The 17,780-nt window shown below is 36.3% G+C and overlaps 1 protein-coding gene across 6 annotated transcripts in view; it reads left to right on the top strand.

Moving 5' to 3' along the window:
* Positions 1–17,780, top strand: part of GABRA3 (gamma-aminobutyric acid type A receptor subunit alpha3) — a 213,639-nt gene that overhangs the window by 82,764 nt on the left and 113,095 nt on the right. For 4 of the 6 annotated variants that reach the window (XM_058534911.1, XM_058534914.1, XM_058534913.1 and 1 more), the window contains exons 3-4: positions 12,252–12,341; positions 12,736–12,857. In XM_058534911.1, the coding sequence (XP_058390894.1) occupies positions 12,252–12,341; positions 12,736–12,857 (212 nt within the window). The remainder of the gene's footprint in view (positions 1–12,251; positions 12,342–12,735; positions 12,858–17,780) is intronic. The other 2 variants (XM_058534912.1, XM_058534915.1) reach the window with 1 other exon arrangement.

Genomic DNA, 17,780 nt, shown 5'->3' with positions numbered 1-17,780 from the left:
CTTCTCTTCACAGTCATATTTCTTGAAGAAGTAGTTTTCTTTATTGTCTCTACTTACTCCCTTCTCATTCTTCCACCACTGCTGTCTGACTTCCAACCCCACGACTCTGAGGCAACTTCTACAACCAACATGGCCAATGTTGGCTCTATTGCTAAAATGAACACTTGTCTGTTCTTATGTTACTCGATTTCTTTAGTAGCATGTAGCAACATTCAACATTGTTGACTTTTCCCTTCCTCCTTGACTCCTTTTTATTATGAAATAAACATATATATATATATATAATGCATAAAATATAAATATATAGTGTAAGATTAATTCTTTCTCTGACTTCAGAGACACCACAATTCCCTGGTTCTTAGATTAGGTTTTCTAGAAACAGGGCCTGAGACAAAGATTGCTAAGCAAACAATTTTTTGAGAGTGTCCTCTCAGAGAAACCTGTAAGGAAGTAAGGGAAGCGAGATAGGGAAGGGGAAGAAGTAAAGCAAAGGTGTGATTTTACTTGAAGTGTAGCCTCCATTTGACCCCACGGGGAGATTTGGAGCATGAATGGCACTACAGATTTGGCCTACCTTGAGGCAAGTGGCCTGGGCTTTTGTAGGCTCATTTCAATCAGTCATTGCCTGTGGGCTGACTAGAGGAAAACATAACTTCTCAGGCATTTTAGGGTGAGGTGGCTCCTTTCAGCCAATGGTAATACTCGGAAGTAGCTGGGGGACGGTTTCATTGGCCCAGTAAAAGAGGTCTGGACATAGTACCAAAGGTAAATAGTATACCTGGTATTCTTCATACTTTTATGGCTATGCTTTTTAGAATAATTTCCACAATATTGCATAGCTATATCAGAGGCCTTTGTGATATAAAGATCTTTTGTTATCTCTTTGGTAATCTTCTCTTTCTTTGTTCATCACTCAGGTGTTGGTGTTTTTCTTTGTTTTGTTCTAGGTGCTCTTCTTACCATACAGGCTCTAAGTGATTTCATCCTTTCCCATGACATTGTTACCTTATGTATATGCCAATGATTCTCATCTCAATTGCAGTTCCTAACTTCTCTTGAGTATCAGACCTCTATATCCAACTATCTATTGGACATGTCCACTTGGCTATTCCATAAATTCATTAAACTAAGCATGTCCAAAATAGTCTCATCATTTCCATCTCCCTCCCCCAATTTAAAAACAACAACAACAGAAAACAAACAACAAGCAAACACAGCATTCTCCTCTTCCATTTATCTTTGTTTCAGTCAGCGGCACCACCACACACCCCATTGCTCAAGCCAGAAATTTTGAATCATTTTTGCCAGTTTTCTACCCTTCACTCTCCAGATTGAATCAGTCACCAAGATCTGTCATTTCTACCTCCCACATCCCTCGAATTCATCTACTTTTTTCTAGCTTTCCTCTTACCACCATAGTTTAATCCAATGTTATCTTTCACTTGGACTACTGCAAGTCTCTAATTGGTCTTACTTCCTAAAGTCTTGCTCCCATTCAAACTAACTTCCACTCTGTAGCTAGAGATTCTTCTACAATACAGTATGTATCTTGTTTAGAGTCATTTAATGGCTTCCTACTGTCCCTAGATTAAAGTTCAAACTTTTTAACATGATTTCTTAAAGCCCATTTTGACCTATCTTGTCAGCCTTAATATTTAGTCCTCCTGTCACCAAACTCTGTGTTCTTTGGCTATGTTGAACTTCTTTTGACTTTAAAATCCCATCTCATTCCGAGAATATCACTACTAGAAATGACCCCCTTAAGCTTGAAATATGTCAGTATTACACAGGATATTTTATTGTTTGGTAATGGCTTTTTTGTTGTTGTTTTACATTTGGCTACTGTCCCATATTCTTGGAAGCATTAGGACTTGTTCCTAATTATTTTTGCAGGGTTGATTATCTTCATGTACTATGAGTCTTTCCGTCTTCTATCAACATTCTCAACAGTAATCTCCGAGGCTGAGGGCTACAGAACTGGACTAATATGTCCTTGGAATCTTGGCCCATGAGGCCCTTTTTTTCTTTACCCCATTCTGGAAAAACAGACTATTTCTGTTTCATTAACTCCTCATATACTGACTTCACTGGGCCATGATAGATGTTCTAAATAAGGTGGAAGTTTTAAATAAATGAACCTTACCTCTTCAAGTGGTAAAGCCTTTTTAATTTTAACTTTGAGAATAAAGTTCTCTAAAAATGTATTGCATCTTTTCTTATAATCCTAAACAAGGATTTTGAACAGAAGAGTCCATTTTCTTGGTGACTTTATGATCATCATAAAGAATATTCATTATATTCATTCTATGTCTGCTTTTTGCTTTTTGTGTCTCCATCCTCAGTGTTAGTTGCCACCTCTCCTGTTTACATTGGTATGTTTACATCCTGTTGGTGCCTAGAAAACCAGATATCCAAACCTTTTAGTAATTATATTAAAGAGAAGGCCAAGAGATCCTGCTTGAAAAAGCAGAGAGAAGTGCTTGGATATAACACACGGGAATTAGAAACTTTGGGGGGTTTACTTTCTTCCAAGTCCAATGCAATCCATGCTTTGGAGGGATAAGATTACTAAAAGCCTGGCTCCAAATATTTGGGTTGGAACTGTATTTGTATTTTCTAGAAATAAAGAAACCAATACAAATTTAAAATATATGGTATATGCTGGTAGTTCTGGTACTTAGAAGAGCTGCTGCTTCTTTTTGTTTGCTTGTTTTCATACCTTCTTAATGATGTTTTTGTGTGTTGAAAAAAATCCATTTGTTGCATTATTTTATCTACCTTTAGTGGTTTATTCAATTAAATCACCTAGGATGGCTACCCAAGCAGCTTCAACAATCAATAGTAGTTTATTGACTAGTACTTTGTATAAATCATGTGCCCAATGCAGTGGTTCTCAATGTTCAGTATGTGTAAGCAAGGAAAGGCTTCACATCTGGAGATGGTAATTTAGTAGCTCTGGAGATAGTGCCTAAAAATCTGCATTTTATCAAATGCCCCAGATTATTCTGATGTAATGAATCTTTGGACAATACTTTGGGGACACAGTCCTTGTTTCAAGGAACTAACATAGTTAGGGATATGGGATTCTGAAATTTTAGAATAGCAGACATGGGAAAACCTATAGAGAGCATCTAGTCTGATTCCTCATTTCGTGCATGAAGAAATTGAGATCCAGAGAAGGAAATTGAGTTTTCTAAGACCTTATAGCAAATTAATAGTAGAGCTGGGTCTAGAACACCAGTCTCTGATTCCCAATCCCATATTCTTAAGGAAATGCTACAGAGAACAATTTCAGTTTCACATAATAAAGACATTTCTTATACTCTTACTTCTTGGTCCAGTATTTTGACCATCAACAAATGAGAACTATATGTGTGAACAGTGTTAGGTTGAACTATTATGAAACTGTCATTTTTCTGGGTCAAAATGGTCAAATATAAGCAACTTCATAATGGACCAACCTAAGTAGCAAGTAAGTGCCAAATGGATCTTTTGTCCAAGTCTGACTGCAATTCATTGAATCTTGAGATGTGTATCAGTCAGGACTCCCAAAAAAAACAGATGAGTCATTTCAATTAAGATTATTTGAGGAGGTTAGATTTGCAAAGGGACTGATTGTAAAGATATGATCTGGGTGTAGGGGCACCCCAAGGGAGAGAGCAAGAACCTAAGGCCAGCAGCAGTTACGTCATGTAAAACATGTTGTTTTAAGAGGTGCAGACACCTTTAGTGGAGGAGATTTCACTGGGAGAGAGCCAGGGGATTACATACTCAAACTTTGCTCTTCTTCCTCCCTCTGATCTTCAGACAAGGAGGCCAAACCAAAGATGAAGCCAGAGGCCCTGGGAGCCCTGTTTATGTAGTTCATACAGGTCAGCCTTATAGGAAAGAGAACAGGGTGAAGAAGAGTGGAGAATATATCTGGAAGGGGAAATGAAGACATTGGGCACAAGGTCTCATTTTTACACATTTAAGAATAGAGTGGAAACCATGATTTTGGATGGATGTGACACCATATCAACACTTTTTCTGCATCAAGATTATATGGTGGTGGCAGCAGTGACAGCAGATACTGTGAACCTAAGAGGATGTGGTTGGGGGGTTGCTTATTTGTTTCCTTGACACATACATAGCCTAATTTGGTGCCACTGTACCAAAGGTGTCTGTCTTTACGTATGTCTTCATCTTGAAAGATATTTTCTCAGTCTTCTTAGTCTCAGAATAAACTGGCACCTGTGACCACATGTATAAATACAAAGTTACTAAGAAGACATGAACGACTTGGTTTTTATTTTACTTTAACTCAGTGAATAGTGTGAACAGGTGGGGCACATGTTGAGTAGGTGTGTCTCAAGCCAATTGTGATTTGAAGTATAAGTATGAAAAGTCCAGTCCCTTCCATGTGCATATAATCTCTATTACGGAATCAATACATTAATACTTTTACCATTCAATCATCAAATCTTGAATTTTCAGAACCAGATATAGGACCTGGGAGGCTGTCAGTCCTAAGCTCCTACCCTGTTCAAGAGTTCCTCCTGCATTATGCTTGATAATTAATCTACCAGTTTGAATCCCTCCAGCGATAAACTGTACTACTACCACAGGGCATAGCTCTAGTGCTTGGAAAGTGCTTCCTATATTGAGCAGAAGTCTACCTTTCTCTAATGCCTACCAGTTATAGGCCCCTGTAGCACTTCCTTCCTTTTTCACATAACATCTCTCAGAGCTACTCCATGCTTTCTTGTCTACAGGATAACTCTCATTACTTTCAACTATTCTCCTCACATGATATGGTTTTCCAGACATTGCTTCAAACTGGATACTCTCCTTTGCTTTCTTATTAGATTTTTTTTGAACCTGGTTCAAGACTTTATTCTTATTTATAGTTTTCATTTCCATCATGTTAGTTTAAAGCTTATCTTTAAATAACCCTTACTATGTACCAAGCACTATTCTAAGTTTTTTACATATGCTAATTCATATAATCCTTATAACAGTCCTGCTAGCTAGGTGCTGTTATTATTCCTGTTTCACAGATAAAATATGGAGGCACGGAGAGGTCAAGTAACTTGCCAAAGCTCACACAGCTAGAAAATGGCAGAGCCAGGACTGAAACTCAGACAATCCGGCACCGGAGTCCATACTATTAACTGCTACGATGTATTACTTTTCATTTATTTTTGCATTTGGTCATTATTTGCATCATTATTTATTGCATTTGGTCACTTTTAAGTAAGAATTAGGCACATGCCCATTTCTTTTATGTACATGAACATTTACTTATGTATAGTAATTCTTCAATCTCTGAATACCTAATATCTCAGCCACGTGATGGTCTGGCCTGTGCTAAAATGGAGTAAGTGCAATTTTTTTATGGGACATGGAGGGTTAAGAAATATCATTTTCCCTTTTGAAATAGAAATGTAGCATTTGTGACACAGGGCAGGGCTGCACATTTGAAGCCAGGATCAAGAATACTTAGTAGGTGATGCTGTAACTTCCTATTGTACCACATCAGAAAGCAAGGCTTTTTCAGTATAGCTGATGCTAAATGTGATCTCTTGGTTAAGGTGATGATTTTCAGGACTCTCCATTGTAAGGATACCAGCAAGCAGGATTGTTTGAGAGATTTGAGCTGGTGGCCAGCTCATTACTTTAATCACGTCCATGGGTGTGGGGTAGAGAGTAAATAATGGTGGGGAAGAGAATATTCCTAGTACTGTAGTTTCCCCTTCTTTTATGTTATAATTCCTTCCTCCACATAGGCAGTGTTATAAATTGTTCTTAGGCTGGCCTATGAAAGTCCACTTAACCAGAAACATTGCTGAAATAGTGCTCATGCATTGGCAATATGGTTACAATCATTCAGATAAATTATAAGAAATAAAGACTTATGTAGCATTGTGTGGAGAACTAGCTACCCTTTATGGCATTGCTTCAAAGGAAGAATGTACCTTTACTTCTTTGCAAACTTTGGAACACAGCTCATTTTAAGTTGGGGCACATCTGCTTATGTTCACATATAGAATCATATCTCTAAGGTCTAGTATCTTATTATTTAATCATTCACAACATTTACTAGTCAAATCTTCCTGTGTGTTTCTGTGAAGCAGTGGCTTTCAGTTACTAAGATGTCATGAAGGATTTGGTTTTTAACTCAGCAAATAGTGTGAACAGGTGTGGTACAAGTTGAGTGGGTGTGACTCAAGCCAATGCTTCTCTAGTTTCATTACCAGTCTATAGAAACTATTCAAGAAAAGAACAGCTGTCTCTTTGAGATGGATTGGACGTATTCTAGCCAAAAATTAGTTTATTTTACTTTTTTCTTGAAGTGGCTTCTGTAAAGAGGTTAGGATGTGTGTTACTGAATTCCAGGTGTTTCTCATTCCCTTCTCAGTATATAACTGGCATCCCTAGTGCTGAATCTTTAGCTAGACCTTTCCATTTCTTGGAATCACTGGGCTTGGAAAATGAAATCATGGGGACTAGTGGGAAATGGTGAGTAATCTGATTTGGCTATGATTTCTGGTCAGAAAGAGACATAGTGAAATTTGCAACTGTGAAAGTACATTGGGAACAGATTGCATATTCACGGCAGGCTGTGAATGTCAGTCAGGCTAAGGAGTCAGATTTTATTTGGTAAGTCATGAAGAGTTATAGAAAGTTTGTAAGCAGTGCAGAGATGTGATCTGAACAGGAATTTTCTAAAAAAAAGTACTTCTTTTTTATTGAGATAGTATTGACATATAACATTGTGTAAGTTTAAGGTATACAACGTGTTAGTTTGATACATTTATATATTGCAATATGATTACTTCAGTGGCTTTAGCTAACACTTTTATCACGTCACATATTTACCATTTTTTTGTGTTGAGAACAGTAAAGATTTAGTCTTTTAGCAACTTTGAAGTTTATAATACAATATTCACTATAATCACTATGCTGTGCATTAGATCTCCACAACTTATCTACTAGTTGTAAGTTTGTACCCTTAAACAACATCTCTCCAGTTTCCCACCCTCCAGCCCCTGGTAACCAGCATTCTATTCTCTGTTTTTATAGGTTCAGTTTTTTAGATTCCACATGTAAGTGAGATCATACAGTATTTGTCTTTCTCTGTCTGACTTATCTCACTTAGCATAACGCCTTCAAGGTTGTTGCAAATGGCACAATTTCCTTCTTTTTTGTGGCTGAATAATATTCCATTGTATATATACACCACATCTTCTTTATCCATTCGTCCATTGATGGACACTTAGTTTGTTTTCATATCTTGGCTATTGTGAATAATACTGCAATGAACATGGGGGTGCAGATATCTCTTCAAGATACTGATTTTGATTCCTTCAGGTATATACCCAGAAGTAGAATTGCTGGATCATATGGTAGTTCAATTTTCAACTTTTTGAGGAACTGCCATACTGTTTTCCATAATGGCTGTACCAATTTACATTCCCACCAGCAGAGTATAAGTATTCCCTTTTTTCCACACCTTTACCAACATTTGTTATCTCTTGTCTTTTTGAGAAAAAGCCATCCCAACAGGTGTAAGGCAATATCTCATTGTGGTTTTGATTTACATTTCCCTGATGATTAGTGATGTTGAGCACCTTTTCACATACCTGTTGGCCATTTGGAAAAATGTCTAGTCAGTACCTTTGCCTGGTTTTAAATTGGATTATTTTGCTATTGAGTTATATAAGTTCTTTATAAATATTTGGATTATTAGTCCCTTATCAGATATATGGTTTGCAAATATTTTCTCCCATTTCCTAGATTATCTTTTCAATTTATTGATTGTTTCCTTTGCTGTGCAGAAGCTTTTTAGTTTAATGTAGTCCCACTTGTTTATTTTAGTTTTTGTTGTCTGTGCTTTTGGTGACTTATCCAAGAAATCATTGCCTAGACCAATGTCAAGGATCTTTTTTCCTATGTTTTCTTCTAGGAGTTTTACAGTTTCAGATCTTGCATTTAGATCTTTGATCCATTTCAAGTTAATTTTTGTGAGTGGCGTGAGATAGTCCAATTTCATTCTTTCGCAAGTGGATATTGAAGAGGCTGTCCTTTCCCCATTGTGTGTTCTTCGCACAACTGTCAAAGATCAGTTGATCATAAATATGTTGGTTTATTTCTGGGCTCTCTGTTCTGTTCCACTGATCTATGTGCCTGTTTTTATGCCAGTACCATGCTGTTTTTATTATTATAGTGTTGTAATATAGCTTGAAATCAGGAAGTGCGATGCCTCTAGCTTTGTTCTTCTTTCTCAGGATTGCTTTGGCTATTTGGGGTCTTTTGTGGTCTTAAACAAACTTTAGTTTTTTTTTCCTATTTCTGTGAAAAATATCATTGGAATTTTGGTAAGGATTGCATTGACTCTGTAGATCACTTTGGGTAGTATGGAAATTTTCAGAATATTAATCTTCCATTCTAGAAACACAGGATATCTTTCCATTTATTTGTGTCTTCTTCAATCTCTTTCATCAATGTCTTATAGTTTTCAGTGTACTGGTCTTTTACTTCCTTGGATAAATTTATTCTTAAGTATTTTATTGTTTTTAATACTATTATAAATGGGGTTGCTTTCTTAATTTCTCTTTCAGATAATTTGTTGTTAGTATATAAAAATCCAACTGAGGGAAATGGAGGCTGCCCTGGTAAGGATGGGACAGAGCCTCAACCTGGGATCAGGGATAGGCTAAGAGCAGTGGCAGCACCTGTCTTATATGTGGTAAGGAGAGTGGGACACAACAACAACCGGGGCCCCTGAGGACAAGTCTCACCTCTGCAACAACTCCAGCCTGGGGAGTAGATGCAGAGGCGGGCACCCCATGCTACTCCATTAGCTGGGATCAGCATCAGTGAAGACTGTGGGAGACCTCTGTAGCAAGAGCCGCAAATGTCCACAATGGTGCAGATTCTGGGGTTCTGCCTTCCTTCTCCCCATGTGGTGAACTTCCTCAAAAGGGATTCCTCCAGGTGTGGAGCAGCTCCTGACTAGGGGATGGGATGACACAGGTAACATGCTTCCTGTGCTTTTCTGTGTGGCCATCCTCAATTTTTGAGCTCTTCAGTTTTTTGCTGCTGCTTCTTTGTTGTCTAGAGCTTTCCCTGAGCTGTTTTCTTCAGTTTGTAGTAGTTTATTTATTGTTCTTATTGTTTTTTTGTGAGGGAGATGAGCTTTGGGACTCCTAGGCCTCCATCTTGCTGATGTCACCTTCTGCACAGTAATTTCAAATTTTCTTCGTTTTAAAAAATATGTTCTCCCCCAGGAGATATACAGTATTAGGGAAATGCCATCCTTTTAATTAAGTAAATTTCTCCTCTCTTTGGGTTGTTGTATGAACTGCATCAGCAACTCCACATCTGTGCCTCTCCTGCTTCCCCCTAACATAAACACACCTGGGTCCGCAATGTGATTGGACTAATGATGTTACTGCCAATATCCTGGACTTAATTCCTAGATGGTCAATGAGTTTAACTCTGTCCCATAGCATAAAAGTGCCTGTCTTTCAAAGGTATCGCATTACATTTTCAGGAGCTTGAGGGAAGAGGAATGAGCAACCCTCAATGTATATTGAGCTTCACCATTTACAAAGAAATTTTATGTTTATTATTTTATTTACTTATTTATTCCAAAAGCTTTCTAAAGTAGGGAATTATTATGCCCATTTTACATGTAAGGAAATAGATCACATGATCAGTTAGTGGCAGAGTTAGGATTAAAACTCTTCATTTGACCCTAGTCCTGTGGACTTACCACTATTCCATCTTTAGGACTAGAAAAATGACTAAAACTGCTGAACCTACAGATAGTGTATTAGTAACAGTATTTTAACGTCTTAATGATGGATTATTAATATCGTATTTAATCCAACCAGTAATGACAGATAGGAGGCAAAACAGGCATGGTTATTGCATCAATTTCATCAACTTAAGAATCATGTGGCTTTGAACAATTCCTTTCTCTCGTTGGTATCTTAGGTGCTCTATCTGTAAAATGAAGGGAAACAATTATATGATCTCTAAGGTCTTTTGTTATCCTGAGGCACCATGATTCTTTGTTGTTTCCCCAAACAACTTTGGATTGGCACAAACTACAGACTCTTCAGCTTGTTGCAGTTCAGTTATTGAAGAAGAGAGAGTTCTGATTTTGGTTCTAGATTAAACCACCTTCCAGCTCCCTATATAATAATTTAGGGTACATCAGGAGAAAAAATTATTAGTAATCAAGTGTAAAATCATAGAGAAATCTGTTGAAAATTGATTTGGAGTGATATTTAGCATTGATTAAGTATTTCAGTAAGAGAGGTGGCACATTGTATTGGCCTTATATTCAGGAATTCTGGATCCAAATTTTAGCTTTTCCATTAACACTGAGGGTGGTTAAAAATTATGTTCAAGGAGTTTAGAATTCTGATCTATAAATCCACCTGAAGTGAATAAACTCTGAAACCCTTTATAGCTCGTCTATGACTCTGTAAGGATTCTCCTTTCTATCCCCTTCCAGTAATCCAAGAAATGATTTTTCATTCAATTCATAGACCTATTTCTCAGAAATCGAATTAGGCTAACCAGGGTCAAGATTGCCCACAGTGAGAGTTAAGCGATAATGAGAAAGAGGTTTGCACAAAATCAGTTGAGCTTCCACAGCCTCTCTCCCCACAGACAATGTCAGGTGGATTTAGAATATTGGTGGATTGAGCCAAGTGTGGGCTGTCACCTGACAGGGTGTCTGTATTTATCTCTTCAGCATATTGATGTTAGTTTGTTAGCTCTGCACTACAGTTCTCGTTTTTCTTCCCCTTTCTCAATGGGGTATCTGTATCACTTCTAGTACTCTGTCCACTAAACCAGCCAGTCAGCTCTACTCTTTACTGAATTTCAATGCTCTCTGGCCAAAGCTTTCTTTATGGCCTTTGGCTGATGGAGGGAACAATATTTTGTTGTTGCTATTTACATTTGAATAATACATTCGAGTGCATAAACTACTATTTTAAAAAAAGAGAAAACAAACTTTGAATACTTCTAGATGTTAAGCACTAAGCTTGGCAATTTTAACATATTATTTAATATTAATGCAGTGTATCTGTGATGTTATTTTAATTTTAAAGATGAGAAAGCTATTACTAGAGGTGTTATATGACTTGCCTAATGTCACACAACTAATAAATTCAAATGCATATCTCCAGACTCTTCAGGCCTAGTTTTCTTTTTCCTTCCGTGTGTATCTATTTGATCATTTGATTCTCTCAGCAACCCTGTAAACAGAGGAAAGATTATTCACTTTGTTTTACTTTTATTTTTCTGCTCTATCACAACACCAGAAGAGTAACAGGCACATAGTCGATGCTCAATAAGGATGCATTGAATGATTCAGTGAATTGAATTAGGTTTATGAATTAAGGAAATTGGGGTTCAAATGACTTTTCCAAGGTTATCATCTAGAGAGTGGCAGTTTAGAGTGAGAACCATTTAATTCATATGTTTCTACTATTCTGTAGATCTTTCTCAGGGTCTTTTTTAGAACAGGAACCTTTCTCACTGCTAGGGATAAATATTAGTGAGAATATATTGACTGTTTCTTAAGACTCCGTCTCAACTGTTATCCTATGTCTTTTATAGCCCTGGTTAACTGGATGTTAAGAATAGTTATTATGTATCTGTTAATGGCAACCTTCTGGGTCCAAGGTAGAAATGGGGAAAACTGAGACCTAAGGAGATACAATACTGTAACTTGCTTAACGGTCTACTTCAAATCATGAACACAGCTGGCACTAGGACCCAGGATTTCAGGCTCCTAGTGTATTACTTGATTCTACACCATGCTTCTTGACCCTTGGCAACAACCTTTTCTTTCACTATATCTGTCTTTCCCCTAAACTACCCAGGGCCTTTCTTTATTTCTAGTCCTGTCAAACCACACCTAGCTCCTCCTAACAAGGTGAAAATTTTAGTCACAGCCTGGGCCTGTTTAGGTGGTTAGTAAAGTGCCGAGTGCTTGGAAAGGCTTACAGAAGGCATTCAAATTGGAGAAGCAGGAAGTAGCTGAGGGTCATTAGAAAATCAGAAAACTTGGATTATAGTCCTAGCTATGCCTCTCACTAGCAATATGACTGTGGGCAAATTTGATGTCCTCTCTGAGCTTATTTCTCCATGTATGAAATGAGAGAGATTAGAGAATCTCTTAAGAGTCCTGGTAGCTTTAACATTTAATGGACTGTTATTGCTTTGTTGCCCTATCTCCACAGGGTGAGAAAGGAAGGTAGACTAGATGCAATTCAAGGGTCTGTCTGGCTCTGTTGTTCTGTGAACCTATGTTTCTCCAGGCTAAAAGAGGGGTAAGTTCTTAGTAATAAAATTTTCCTTTCTTATTTTGAGACTCTCTCATTGTTGCAACAAAATTTGATGAATCAACTTTTTGCCAGGTACTGTTCTCAGGGACATTCTGTCCAGGATTTCTGCTTGTGTTTCTCCACTGCTGGGTTGGGGCTGGACCATGTGTTTGGTAAAGCTCATGCCAATGCTGGAATAAAAGCTCAATTAGAGTGACCACTGTCTGCCTCCTACACAGTTGTGACAAATAGGAAGTTCTTGCTGGTTTGGTTAAGAAATAGAGCTATTTAATTGGCCCAGTCTATTGATTGAAATCTTCTTGAATTAAAGTATTTAAACATGTAATTGTTTCCTATTAAGAACTATTATTCTTCATTTCTTTTTCTTCCACTGCCTCAGACTCTCTCCTAAGCATGCCCCAGATATTCCTGATGACAGCACTGACAACATCACTATCTTCACCAGAATCTTGGATCGTCTTCTGGATGGCTATGACAACCGGCTGCGACCTGGGCTTGGAGGTCAGTTACTATTTTAAGATCTTCTTCTTGGCCATTGTCATGTAAAAAGATTCTTAAGGTGCCTTCCGTAGTCTATTGATCAATGAGGTTAGTGTAAAGCTGAGTTTCTTCCCCCTGAGCACTGGAAATTAGTTCTAATCCTTCATTTCAATGGTCAATCTCTCTGGTCTGGTTTTGGAAGGTTCTGAATTTCACTTAGGTAAATGCATTTAGGGTATTATACCACAACTTTTGGTCAAGCCCATTTCTGGTAACAAAATACCAATCCCTGCCTGGATGGTAGGTGTAGCCCAGGAACAGCTGGGAAACATGCCTTTGTTCTCAAAATCCTGAGCGTACATCCGCCTGACATTCCAAAGAGGAGCAATGTGCTGGCTAGGTGGAATCTTAGTTGGCCATCAGTTTAGTATAATCAGCAATATGATCACAATGAGGTAAATGCATTACAATACATCATGGGCTGTATTGAAGGGGCAAGTATGTAAATGTATGTGTGTTTTTATTTTTTTTTCCTCAACCACTTGAGAATTAGTTGCAATAGTAACTAGCAAAAATGAAACAGAGGAGAAAAAGACAGAAAATGTGAACAGGACATCAGTGCACTGTGTGATAGCTTTAAGTAGCCTAATATAAGTGTTATTGGATTATCTGAAGGGGGCAGAAAATGTATTTGGAGAAAAATTGGTCAAAAATATTCTAAATTGGATGAAAATTGTAATCCTCCCAAACCAAGAAGCTCAACAAACAAGAACCATGAAGAAAATTACACTAATGGAAATGATCAAATTACTTAGAAGTAGTGATAAAGAGAAAATCCTAAAAGCAAACAGAGTAATCATTATGTATAGAGGGAAAATTTTAGAAGGACAGCAGGCTTCTTGTCAGAAACAAGCAAGCAAGAAGGTAGTTAGCAACAGCTTTAAAGTACTGAAAAAAACCTGTCAACCTAGAATTCTATAATGAGAGATAATGTATTTTAAAAACATAGACGAAATAAACACTTTTTCAGACTCATAGAAGCTTAAAAATTCATCACCAGCAGGTCTGGACTGCAAAAAATGTTAAGGGAAATGTGTCAGGAAGAAGGAAAATGATGCAAGATAGAAACATGGATCTATACAAAGGAAAGAAGAGCAACAGAAATGGAAAATATGTGGATAAATATAAAACAGTTTCTTTTTTTCTAAATATCTTTAAATGATAAATGACTACTTAAAGCAAAAATAATAATGATGTATTGTGTGGCTTGTAATATATGAGGAAAGTATATAACAACAATAGCACAAAAGCCAGGAGAAGATGGAATGGAAATATACTGTTGAAAGGTTTTTATATTGCATGTGATGTGATATAATATTCTTGTAGTTGAATTGTGATAAATTAAGGATATGTACTGCATAAAGAAAAACTATAGCTAATGATGCAAGAAAGGTTATAAAAATGAAATAATAAAAATATTTAAGGGATAGGAAGGCAGAAAAAAGGAAAAAAGAAACAAAAAATAGATGAAACAAATAGAAAACCAATAGAAACCATATCAGTCATCACATTAAATATAAACAATCTAAGCATTCATTTTAAAAGGCAGAGAGGGTCAAATTGGATAAAAAGAGCAGGACCCAAAATTGTTCTCTGAGACAAACTCACTTTAAATATAAAGCTATAAAGGTTAAAAGTAATAGGATGGCAAAAGATGCACTACAATCATCAAAAGAATGTTGGAGTAGATATTTTAATTATCAGAAAAAATAAATAATACGAGCAAAAATATTACTAGGAATAAAGAGGGCCATTTCATAATGAAGGGGTCAATTTATCAAGAGTACATAACAATCCTAAATATTTATGCACCTAATTACAGAGCAAAGACTGGGCACTGAAAGGAGAAAGGGATGATCTATAATTATAGTTAGAGATTTAAATACTCCTCTCTCAATAAGCAATATAACAAGTAGACAGAAAATAAGTAAAGGTATCAGAAACAGCATCCACACTATCAACCATCTTGACTTAATTGGCATTTATAGAACATTCCAACCAACAATAACAAAATACATATTCTTTTCAAGTATAACTACAACATTTACCAAGATAGACCTTATTCTGTATTGTAAAAAAATTAAAAGAATTCACAACATAGGATTAAAAATCAAAAACAGAAATATATCTGGAGAATATCCAAGTACTTGGTAACTAAATAATATACTTCTAAATAATCCATGAGTCAAAGAAGAACTCACAAGGAAAATTTAAAACTTTTTCAATTGCACAAACTAAAAAACATGATATAAGCAGTGCTAAGAGGAAAACTTATAACACTAGATGGCTGTGCTAGAAATGATTAACCTCAAATCAATGCCCGTCTTCACCTTAAGAAACTAGGAAAAAAAAAAAAAAAGAGGAGCTAATAATAAAAATAGAAGTAATAAATATAAGAGCAAGGATCAATAGGGCAAAATCTCTGAGTCATGGCTCTGGTTCTGGGGGTGAGAACAATGGAACACTTATTTCTAAGGGACAACCCCACTTTAGTTGCTGAGTGCTTGGTGGAGAGATATTGGCAGCAACCCCAGGTCTCCTCAGCTTGCACTTTCCATCATGGACCACTGCCCCATGAGCCAAATCAAGGGCACTTGAGGCCACAGTACTCTCAGCACTGCCATCGCCAAGTTATACCATGAGTGGGGACTGGAAGGAAGAAAGATCTCCTACCTCTCAGCCAAACTTGCTCAGAATTTAGCTTCAGCAAGAGGTAGCTTGCTTCAGGATGAGAAATACAGGCATCCTGCCCTTGCCATGAAGATAGCCCTCAAACTGGGAGCTAGGAGAAGAGATAGCCCTGTGTTTTTTCTTAGCTACACCACTCTGAAGTAGAGTTTCTGTCTCATTGAGCTGGAAAGGGGTAGAGTAGGAACAAGCCTTGTTTTAAATATTGTGGACTTCCGATTTCCTTGCTGAGTTTTAGTAGATTTTCTTGAATAGTTTCTTTGTTTTGTTGGATGGGCTTAGGACCATTTCCAGAAACTTTAAATTATTGTTTTTAAAATAAATTTAACCAGTTTCACTGAGGAGCAGGTCTGCAGAGCTCATCATGCTTTCATGCTAGAAGTGGAATTTCTAGTAACTATTTTTTTAGATTTCATAAGATTATATACATAGATGATTATGTCCTACGAGAAGAAAGACAGTTTTAATTCTTCCTCTGCAATATGGATGCCTTTTTTATCCCTTGCCTTATTGTACTGACTAGACCTAATGTATAATGCTGAAAGCAGACCCCATTGTCTTATTCTTGATCTTAGGGAGAAAGCTTCCAGTCTTTCACCATAAAGTGTAATGTTATGTGTAAGTTTTTCTTACGTGTGCTTTATCAAGTTCAGGAAGTTCTCTTGTGCTCCTAGTTTGTTGAGACTTTTTAACAGGAATAAATGTTGCAATTTTTCAGATGCTCTTATTGTGTCTATTGAGTTGATTATATGGCTTTTCTTTTTTAGTTTGTTAATATGGTGAATTACATTGGTTGATTTTCAGATGTTTAAACCAACCTTCATTCTCATGATAAATGCAATTTGTATCTTAATTGCTATATATTTATGGTAGGTTTGATATCTGGTAGTATAAGTCCTCCAGCTTTGTTCTTCTTAAAGATTTCCTTGGCTATTCTTGTCCCTTTGCATTTCTAGATAACCTTTAGAATAAGCTCATCAATTTCTAATAAAATCTGGGATTAGCCTTGCATTGAGTCTGTAGGTTAACTTGGGGAATTTTTTAAATCTTTATAATACTCGATCTTCTAAATGGTGAACATCATATATTTCTCCATTCATTTTCTTCTCCTTTAATTTCTCTCAAAAACATTTTGGCATTTTCACTTTAGAGGTCGTGCATATTTTTGATTGATCAATGCCTTGAGATCTGATTTTTATGCTATTTTTAAATTTTGTTACTGCTGTGCAGAAATAGGATTGATTTTATATTTGCCCTTCTATCTAGAGACCTTGTTGTATTGACTTATTAATGCCAATAGTTTGTCTATCATTTCTTTTAGATTTTCTGTAAACATATTCATATCATCTTAAATTAAAGTAGAACAGAAGAGGTAATAGCAGGCATCCTTGTCTTATTCGTAATTTCAGAGGAAAAGCTTTTGATATATCACAATTAATAATGGATTTTGTTGTAGGTTTACCTTGTAGATATTCTTTATATGGTTGAATAAATTCCTTTCTGTTCCTAGTTTGCTGAGAAGTGTTATCATGAATAAATCCTGCATTTTATCAAATGCTTATTTCTATATCTGTAAAGATTATCATGATTTTTTCCATTTTTTCTGCTGCTATTGTGAATTAAATTTACCCCATGAATTAATTAAAATATGAATGACAAACCACCCTTTCATTCCTAGAATAAACTCTGCTTGATCATGATGGATTAGTATTTTATATATTGCTGTAATTAATTTGCTAATATTTTGTTTTGGATTTTTGCATCTTTTTAAAAGAGAGACATTGGTCTATTATTTTCTTTTCTTTATAATGTCCTCATTCAGTTTTGGTAATAAGTTTATGCTGACTTCATAAAAAAAGCTGGAACATTTTCCCTTCATATCTATTCTCTCAAAAAGTTCATGTAGGATTGGTGTTATATCTTCCCTGAAAGTTTAGAAGAATTCACAGGTGAAACCATTTGAGTCTGTTGTTTTGTCTGTGGAAAGGTTTTTAATAAAGTATTAAATATTGTTGATAGAGTATTCACATTTTCTATTTCTTCTCTCATTTTCTATAGGAAGCGTTTTTTGAGGAATTTGTCCGTTTCATCCAAATTGTGAAATTTATTGCCAAGAAACTGTTAATATTCTCTTACTCTTTTTTTATTTTATTTCTTTTTTGAGGAAGATTAGCCCTGACCTAACATCTGTTGCCA

Source organism: Diceros bicornis, chromosome X (assembly GCF_020826845.1).
Source record: "Diceros bicornis minor isolate mBicDic1 chromosome X, mDicBic1.mat.cur, whole genome shotgun sequence".
NCBI lineage: Eukaryota > Metazoa > Chordata > Mammalia > Perissodactyla > Rhinocerotidae > Diceros > Diceros bicornis.
This window is presented reverse-complemented; position numbering and strand designations above follow the sequence as displayed.